General features: G+C 47.0%; 1 protein-coding gene across 1 annotated transcript; it reads right to left on the bottom strand.

The window, feature by feature from the left end:
* Positions 1–49: 49 nt before the first annotated feature.
* Positions 50–7,135, bottom strand: LOC130385576 (CD209 antigen-like protein D). Its single transcript, XM_056594150.1, has 6 exons — positions 7,011–7,135; positions 5,854–6,003; positions 5,486–5,557; positions 717–767; positions 338–480; positions 50–154 (listed from the first exon to the last, which is right to left on the bottom strand). The coding sequence occupies exons 1-6, from the start codon at positions 7,090–7,092 to the stop codon at positions 50–52; spliced, it is 603 nt and encodes a 200-aa protein (XP_056450125.1). The 5' UTR covers positions 7,093–7,135.
* Between the last annotated feature and the right edge of the window lie 2,886 nt (positions 7,136–10,021).

Raw genomic sequence — 10,021 nt, 5'->3', positions numbered from 1 at the left:
CAGTCTGTCTCTCTCAGAGAAGAGATGCTGCTGAATAGAGTCTTCAGCCTTACCTTGAGGTCATGGGGGAACCATCAACCCACTTGAGGGTCCCCTCTTTCTCTCGATCACTCAGTCCAATCCAGGAAGAACCCATCAATCTGCTGACAAACGCCTGTTTCCAAAGGTAATAGCATCTGTTGTCATGACCACAAAGTACACACACACACACACACACACACACACACACACACACGCACAAACACAAACACAAACACAAACACACACACACACACACACACACACACACACACACACACACACACACACACACACACACACACACACACACACACACCAGTTCTTCTCTGCTGTTGATGACCACCAGGTCTGCCTTTCTCTTCAGACAGTCTTCTCTACTGGCCCTCCAGCCCTTCTTAGCAGTAGAAATAAGGTAGAGACTCTTGTCGTGAAGCATCCAGCCCTGAAGTGTCAATTCATCTGTTGAATGTAAAAGAACATCCTGAACAAACAGAGAACTGCTTATCTTACGGTCTTCGTTACGGACACACAACCCTGAGACCTGACCTTAACAGACCACATAGACGCATGACCTTAATAGACGACAATAGAAACCTGACCTTAGTAGACCACAATATGAATCACTGAAGCAGAGGGTGTTTTTTAAATGAATGTTAATGACGCGATTCATTTAATAACTTGGATAAAACCCTCACCGAGTTCATCCAGTAAGTGCTCTCTCCCCTCTATCCAGGGTGACGGTGAGTCTAGGACAGGACAGAGGAATACAGAAGATATGAGCTCTAAAACAGAACGACATCGTCTCTAAACATCACAGGACCAACAGCCAACCAAACAAAAAGTCCATAATATTAATACTAATTAAAATAGCAATAACTACAGTTATCATTATCATTGCTATTATTACAGGTTGAGCGCGCGCATTGCACGCTCAACCTCTAGTTGTAATTAAACCCATAGCTGTAATGTGGAAACCCCAGTCGATAATGTAACACATTTCTGAGCACATAATATAATAACATTTTGCCTATAATGTTACAACGTATAACATTCAGGTTCAGCTATTACGTAATGAAGCAAGCATAATAATTTTCTCTCTACGTCATGAAGCAAGCATCTTTTGCCCGCCAACAGAGCTTCATGCCAATTCATTCTCAACCACGGCCGAGATAACCACCGTAGCATGTCCTTACCTGTTGTGGAAGAGGGAGGGACGTCGGAGAACCCGACGCAGTCAATCCATAATATCGTAATGACCACGGAAGAGGCAGTGAATGAAGTATTGATTAGACAGCGATTTATTAGATACCACCGCTAATAAACCGTTGGAACACACAAGACCGGTAACCATAGCAACGCCAGTAAACAAACCCCTCGAAGCCCAATCCCTACGCGCTACGGCCATCCGGAGGCTCACACAGCTTTTGGCCGTAATATCATATATAAAATTATATAATATTACATACTATTATATATAGAGCTCCGGGAGTGCAAACGGCAACTATCCTTTTCTCCTCCATGCTGCGGTTCACCCCGGACGGCACTGCAGGGAACGGTTGGCCGGTTGAACGCTGATTGGCTGTTACGTTACGTCACTCAGTGGCCATGCTGTTGAATGCTGATTGGCTGTTACGTTACGTCCCTCAGTGGCCACGCTGTTGAAAGCTGATTGGCTGTTACGTTATGTCACTCAGTGGCCATGCTGTTGAATGCTGATTGGCTGTCATCACACAAATGTCGCGGCAAAGTTCAAATATTTCAACTCGAGTGAAAGGCTGCAGCCTTCCCTTTGGGAAAGAGCCAAAGTGTCGCATTGCAAATCCTGATGAACGCGCTCGCCGGTGCAGTGCGCTACAAATCAAATCTTGTAGCAGGATTTTTCTAGCAAAAAATTTGCCCTATTCGCGTCTCTACGTTGAATTTGTATGGAGCCATGTCGCCCCTTCGCGTTTGGTGTGGACGCACCTTCACTTGTGCGACAGGCCCGCTATTATATAGCAGTAAGATGTTTAAAAACATAACGTCTAACCTGGGCGAGTCGCGGTGTGTGTGTGTGTTCTTACCTGGGCGCGTGTGTCGATGACGGAGCCGTTATGTTTGAAAACATAACGTGTTACCTGGGCGAGTGTCGCTGCGGAATGTGCGCGTGCGTGTTAGTGGTGGATTTAATGATTTGTTTACGTGACCCAGTTCGCGTGATTCAGTTCGCCAAGAGGCGTCGTTCGCGAATCGTACATTAGTTTGTTCGTTCAGTTGAGTTTCCGGTAGCACTAACTCCACTGAGTCTGACTGACTGAGCTGGGAACCGTGCAATGGCGTCCATTCCATGATGCGATTTACCGCTACCAGAAACCAGGCTGAACGAACAAACGATTTGCGAACGACTCCTCCCAGTTCAGTGGAGGAGGTGGAGGAGTCGTTCGCGAATCAGCCTAGTTTCCGGTAGCGGTGAATCGCATCATGGAATGTACGCCATTGCACGGTTCTCAGCTGAGTCAGTCAGACTCAGTAGAGTTAGTGCTACCGGAAACTCGTTCGTTCATTCAGTCGAGTTTCCGGTGAATCGAATGGTGAACGAGACGACCGAACAAACGAGAGAAACGAAAGACTCGTTCATTTGAACCGGTTCGCGAACGAACGAGCCAACACAAGTGAGTGTGTGTTCTTACCTGCGTGTGTGTCGATGGCGTAGCCATTAAGGTTAAAAACATAACCTCTTACCTGGGCGAGTGTGTCGCTGCCTTTGTATTGGCTAGCGGTGTGTGTGCGTGCGTGTGCGTGTGTGTGCTTCCGTGTATGTTTGTGCACGGCTGCGTATGTGTGCGGTGTGTGTGGATGCGGTGTGTATGTGCGTGCTTGCGGTGTATGTATGCGTTTGCGTGTGCTGTGTGTGTGTGAGAGCTGCAGGCTGCTTGGCACGTGCACACTGACCAACTTGAGTAACTGGTGCGACAGGCCTGCTATTATATAGAAGTAAGACTAGAGTGTCCGTGTGTGCGTTGCCTGCGCTCAACCTCTAGTTGTTTTAAACCCATAGCAATATTATGGAAACCCCGGTCGATATTGTATTTAATTTCTAAGCGCATAATGTAATAAAATTTTGCCTATAATGTTACAACGTATAATATATTGGTTCACCTATAACGTAATGAAGCAAGCATAATAATTTTAAGTTTGCCGTATTTGTATATCAGAAGATTCGACCCTGAGGGTTTTTCAAACTTGATGCTTTATATGCGGACATCGATGTCGTTCAGACATCAGTAGAATCAAGGGGGGTGGGCTTCCAAGGGGCGAGATTGGACATATGGTCTAAGTTCGCAAGAGGCGGGATAAGTGCGGCAACTGACACTATAGTTTGTTTTGGTTTGACCGCAGACAGCACGGAGGCAGAATGGGCAGAACTCATCGCCATCATCTTAAATGTTACTGCAGCGATGCATCATATATTCCGTTGCATTCACAACATCCGAAGCATCGATCAATGAAAGATTAGAGCATGAGTTAGAGACAAATTGAAGAAAAGACGAAGAAGAAGGGCGTCGCGAACGATACCAGAGAAGGAGAGTGTATTTTATTGCTTGAAGGTCCCATGGCATGAGAATCTCCCTTTATGAGGTTTTCTAACATTGATATGAGTTCCCCTAGCCTGCCTATCGTCTCCCAGTGGCTAAAACTTGCGTTCGGTGTAAAACGAGCACAAGGTATCCTGCTCGCCTTTAAAAAAAAATGGAAGCTCAGGCGTGCTGATTTGTAAAGCGGCCCCATATGTCGCCATAAGGGGCCAAGCTCCTCCCCTTTCTCTGACTGGCCCGCCCAGAAAATTCGGCCTGCCAATCAGACAATGAGCTACGACCATGCGAGCGCAACATGTGTGGTGCTTTGTAGTTTGGATAACCGTTCTGCTTTGATGCTATGGCGCATAAAACGTTGGTTCTTTGACGTCCCTAGTAATTCCACAACCAGACTCTAGTTGGGGTTATCTCCGCCATGGTTGAGAAGGAATTGGGGGAAAGGAACTTTGGCTTTGACTCCCTGAAGTACATGAACACTTACATTGAGGAGAAAGGGATTGATTGTTGTATGCTTTGCCATTGTGAAACATCCACTGTAAGCAGAGCGCATGGTACCGTGGCCACAAGCTGCTCAGGGCCACACCCCCACCCTCCTCCTTGACCCGCCTCTCTCCTCCTCATTTGCATTAAAGCTACTGACACAGAAACGGCGCATTTGGGGAAAGCTCAATGTGCGACTGGCTCGTAGTGGCTGTAATTCTGCCCCGCGGCTGAATTTCGGGAGCGTCTTCAAATAGTGTGTTTGGGGCCCACTAATATCTATATTAAAGCATCCATAAAGTAGCATGCCATGGGACCTTTAATTTCCCATAGCACAAACGCTGGGACAAATGCAGTTGATTTCTTGTTTAAACAGGGTGAGAAAACAGGGAGTGGAAGGATGCGACCATATAATGTTCAGCTAACTGTTGGGTTACAGAGGTAATTGTTTAATGGAAAGTGTAGAATACTATGCATGCAAATCAATCATTCAATAGCTTTTACTGTTATTCAGGGCTCAAAGTGCATTGATACTAAAAAAATGCATGGCAACTACTATTGGTTAGTTGGAAATAATAATAACAAACAGCTGAAAATTGTGTTCATGTTACAACAACTAAGTAACAACCTACCTAACTATAGTGAACTAAAGCACGGGCTTGTGTGGGGGAGGGGGAGGGTGGGGGGGGGGGTTGTGAGGGCAAGATTACAGATTGGCTACCTGCCGTGAGGGATGTTTTTTTTTTGTTGACAGAAGAATGCGTCTTTGAGATTAAACATCTCTTCAAGTGATCTGGCCAAGACAGGCAGCAGTAGCCTACAGTCACACATAGCCTACACATAAAACATAAGAAAAATAAAACAACTAATACAGTCGGCAGGGGCGAGGGGGGATTTCAATATCGCAAGACATTTCGGGAGGCTCAATGTGGTGGATAATGTTTAAAGAAAAATAACGTTTTGCAAAAAAGTGTCTTTGATGGACATAAGGCTCAGGTGGGAAAGTGTGTCGACGGCGGGGCTGTTATCTGAATCTTGCCGTTGTTTTGAAACATCTGCATCCGCGTGTGTGCAGTGTGTGTATGCACGTGCATGTGTGTGCGTGCGTGTGTGCATGTGTGTGTGGTGTGTGCGTATGCGGTGTCCTGCGCTGCCCTTGTCTTGAAACGTCTGCATCAGCAGGCCCCTGTGTGCAGAGTGTGTGCATGTGCGTGTGTGTTTGTGCACGTGCGTGTGGATTGTTTGTGTGTGTGTATGCTGTGTTTATGTGTGTGCGTGCGGTGCTAACCCTATTATTATCACTAAATCTAACAAAAACAATATTTAACATTATCATTGCTATTAATACAATCAATGATATGATTATACTGTATTGTAATTCTATTCAGGATGATATGATTTAGACTCACTGAAGCGCAGGGAGATGAGGAGAATACTCAGCAGTCCGATGCTCACAATGACAGTGATGTGAAACCATAGAGCTGTTCAGGAGTAGGACACACACACACACACACACACACACACACACACACACACACACACACACACACACACACACACACACACACACAGACACACACACACACACACACACACACACACACACACACACACACACACACACACACACACGCACAGACACACACACACACGGTCACTTCGACTAAAAAAGTTTTATAAACAATAATCTTAAATGTATTTGGAGGAAATCATTTTTTTTGGATCATTGTTTTGGACTGGATTATTTCTTTTAAATTCTGTATAAATGGGCACCTACCAAATCTTCTCTTCCTGGTCTCCTCCCGGTCCAAAGACGTGTCCTCAGGGTCCTCAGAGAGCCCAGGGTCCGGTTCAGAGATGGTGACCATTGTTACTCTCTGACGGCTTCCACGGCGTCTGGACTTAGCCTTCTTCTTTGCTCTACCAGCTGGAAAAACAACGACACTTGTTTTCATTCTGACCAATTGCACTCCGATACCATCAGTGTAAGGGAATGTTTTTCTTCTACTGCACACAGACTCACGAACGCACTCAAGCACACGCACACACAGAGTAATGTACACACTGATATATTCATACTGCGTGGCTGTCATTCACAGTCCAGACTCCCTACGGTCTGCAGAATCCCTCCCCGTCTTGAAGAAACACCTGAAGACCTCTACTGAGAACACCTCAGTAAGTGATGACTGGTACTGTGGCTCTCGTGTTTAGAACACACTTAAGCAGAGCAAGTATTGGTCTCTAGCATATGTTATTATTCCCTCATTATTGACATATATGCGCACATAGTTATACAGTAATACAGACAGAATCACATACGTACACACACAGTAATGGAGGGGGGACAACATGTGGCCTGCGTGTCACCAGGGTCTTTCACATCGGCCCACGCAGAAAATATGAGGACATGTATTGTGGGATAAATTGAGATATGTTCATATTAATGACAAACTTTATAGAATTATGTTAAATTCATAAGTAGACCTGATATCGCTTCAGTTAAATGAGCAGCCATTATTAAAACGCAAGATTGTTGATTAAATAAACCATTGTCTATCTAATGTCACGTTGCACTACCATAAATAATAAGTCATGAAAAAACTAAACTTGTGTTCTGCTCCCTAAAGTTACTCTGCACTCTGTTCCACGTATATAACGGACATATAACATGAAACACACAACTACTTGAAATGCCTATCAATAGTCCGTAACTCATGAGCGTAATCACACATTAAAGTAAATGTGAGCTTTTTGTCTCAAACACACAAATGTCGTTATTTAGGAGAATAAATCTGTCTATACGGTCACTGGTTCATCAGGTCGGCCCATTTGGCTAAAAACTTTTTCTAAAACTACATTTTAAACGTATGCAGATGAAAATACATTTTTTTTACTGGATTATTTATTTTAAAATCCTCTCAAAAGGGCACCTACCAAATCTTCTCTTCCTGCGGTCCAAAGACGTGTCCTCAGGTTCCTCAGAGAGTCCAGGGTCCGGTTCAGAGATGGTAGCCATGGTTCCTCCCTGACAGCTTCCAATACGTCTGCTCTCAGACGTATTGGAGTCGGCTCTGCTATATCAGCTGGAAAAAACACGTCGCATGTCTTAATTCTGGCCCGTCGTCAGCCTGCAATCTGATATCATCAGTGTCAGGAAGTGACAGTGTCTTCACTCTTATCAGAGTGAAAACACTCTTATCAGATGTCTTCAGTTGACACACAGACTCACGGACGCATGCAAACACAAACAAGATTATTTTTCATTGAATATAAAGATACAACATACATAGGTATCAGAGACGTGTAGTGAGGTCCGTGGCTGGTGAGGCACTGACTTTTTCAGAGTCAGATTTACAAATATATGAACCCAATTGTTATATAGTAGAAAAGGCGATTTCTCTTTTCGGCAGTACCACTCTGTTTGAAAAGACCGGGTTACTTTCTGTCCCGTTGTTTGAAGCAACCCGATAAGCTCCGGCATTGGTCTTCTATCATTGATTATCTCTTTTTTTGATTGAAAGTCCAGTTTTGAGAAATTTCTGAGTTTGGCTATTGAATCATTATCTTCCATGTTTGCGGTCAGAAATGTTTTCTTTTTAAATAAACAAACTGATGTAGTGCACTTGACTGCTTAAAATAAGTTAACGGAAGCATCCTGTAAACACAGGGGGCTCACGCATACGTCCACTTCAGTGAGGCAGAGTAGGCCTACTGGCTGCCTCATTTCATGCTTTGTCAGCGCGGTTATGTCAGATCAGCATATTTAGTCTTGCTGCAAGACTAAATATGTTACACACAAACATCAAATACATTAATTAGTTTAAGTAAAGTGCGATCATACAATAAAGGCAAAAATGTCTACAAACATTACATTGCTGACAACGGTGAAAAAGCTAACTGGGTTGAGCGAATACGCTCTACCCAGTTTGTGAGGGATTGTGCAATTCTCGGTGAGGCAGCACTGCTCGCTGCCTCAGCAGGCCTCAGCTCGCGTATTTCCCCTTAGGAATAAAAATGATTAAAATGATTGGAATTATTGGTGAGCTGTGTTGTCTGGAGCCTTGTGCTCCTGGTAGGGTCTCTCATGGCAGAGTGGTCTCAGGTGAGGGGCCAGACTAAGAATGGTTCAAAAACTCCAATGAATAACGAAAAAAGAGGAGATGTGACCCGGCCCGGAGGAAGCCCGGGGCCCCCGTCTGGAGCCAGGCCCAGACGGAGGGCTCGATGGCGAGCGCCTGGTGGCCGGGTTTGCCACGGAGCCCGGTCAGGCACAGCCCGAAAAAACTACGTGGCACCCCCCCTCTCTTCATCCCATGGGCCCACCACCTGTGGGAAGACCCGTTGGGGTCGGGTGCGCAGCCACATGGGTGGCAGCGAAGGTCAGGGGTCTCGACGGACCAGACCCGGGCGGTAGAAGCTGGCTCTGGGGACGTGGAACGTCACCTCGCTGTGGGGAAAGGAACCGGAGCTTGTGAGGGAGGTGGAGCGCTATCAGTTAGATCTGGTGGGGCTTACCTCCACGCACAGTCTCAGCTCTGGTACCGTACTCCTGGATAAGGGTTGGACTCTATTCTTCTCCGGAGTTGCCGAGGGCGTGAGGCGCCGGGCGGGTGTGGGGATACTCATAAATCCCCGGCTGAGCGCCGTGGTGTTGGAGTTTACCCCGGTAGACGAGAGGGTCGCCTCCCTGCGCCTAAGGGTTGTAGGGGGGAAAACTCTGACTGTTGTTTGTGCGTATGCACCAAACAGCAGCTCAGAGTACTCGGCCTTCTTGGAGATCCTGAATGGAGTCCTGTATGGGGCTCCAGTAGGGGACTCCGTAGTTCTGCTGGGAGACTTCAACGCCCACGTGGGCAACGATGGAGACACCTGGAGAGGCGTGGTGGGGAGGAACGGCCTCCCTGATCTAAACCCGAGCGGTCGTTTGTTATTGGACTTCTGTGCTAGTCATGGATTATCCATAACAAACACCATGTTCGAACATAAGGGTGCTCATAAGTGTACCTGGTACCAGAGTACCCTAGGCCGAAGATCGTTGATCGTTGATCGATTTCGTGATCGTGTCATCTGATCTGAGGCCGCATGTTTTGGACACTCGGGGTTAAGAGAGGGGCAGAACTGTCAACCGACCACCATCTGGTTGTGAGTTGGATCAGGGAATGGGGGAAATTTCCGGATAGACCTGGTAAGCCCAAACGAGTAGTGCGGGTGAACTGGGAACGTCTGGAGGAGGCCCCCGTCCTAGGTATCTTCATCTCACACCTCCGGCTGAGTTTTTCTGGCATTCCTGTGGAGGTTGGGGGCATTGAGCCGGAGTGGGCGGTGTTCAAAGCCTCCATTGCTGAAGCTGCGGTGGCTAGCTGTGGCCTCAGGGTCTTAGGCTCCTCAAGGGGCGGTAACCCTCGGACACCGTGGTGGACACCGGTGGTCAGGGAAGCCGTCCGATTGAAGAAGGAGGCCTTCCGGGATATGATATCCTGGAGGACTCCTGACTCGGTTGCAGGGTACCGACGGGCTCGAAGGGCTGCAGCTGCTGCCGTGTCGGAGGCTAAGCAGCGGGTGTGGGAGAAGTTCGGAGAGGCCATGGAGAAGGACTTTCGGTCGGCACCAAAGTGTTTCTGGAAGAGTATCTGGCACCGCAGGAGGGGGAAACGGGGAACCATCCAAGCTGTGTACAGTAAGGATGGGACTCTGTTGACCTCAACTGAGGAGGTCGTCGGACGTTGGAAGGAACACTTTGAGGAACTCCTGAATCCGAATAACACGCCCTCTATGTTGGAGGCAGAGCTCGAGGTTGATGGTGTTTCGTCGTCAATTTCCCTGGTGGAGGTCACTGAGGTAGTCAAACATCTCCGCAGTGGCAAAGCCCCAGGGATTGATGAGATCCAGACCGAAATGCTAAAGGCTCTGGGTGTTGAGGGGTTGTCATGGTTGACACGCCTATT

Source organism: Gadus chalcogrammus, chromosome 7 (genome assembly GCF_026213295.1).
Source record: "Gadus chalcogrammus isolate NIFS_2021 chromosome 7, NIFS_Gcha_1.0, whole genome shotgun sequence".
NCBI lineage: Eukaryota > Metazoa > Chordata > Actinopteri > Gadiformes > Gadidae > Gadus > Gadus chalcogrammus.
Note: the sequence above shows the minus strand (reverse complement) of the source record. Positions and strands in the feature narration are given on the sequence as shown.

Excerpts from the sequence above, each read along its gene's own strand:
- LOC130385576 (XM_056594150.1), bottom strand. The coding sequence starts at position 7,092 with ATGGCTACCATCTCTGAACCGGACCCTGGACTCTCTGAGGAACCTGAG. Across the intron at positions 5,558-5,853 it reads GACCAGGAAGAGAAGATTTG|CTCTATGGTTTCACATCACT; the intron begins GTAGGTGCCCAT and ends ACTCCTGAACAG. Across the intron at positions 481-716 it reads GCACTTACTGGATGAACTCG|ATGAATTGACACTTCAGGGC; the intron begins GTGAGGGTTTTA and ends TACATTCAACAG.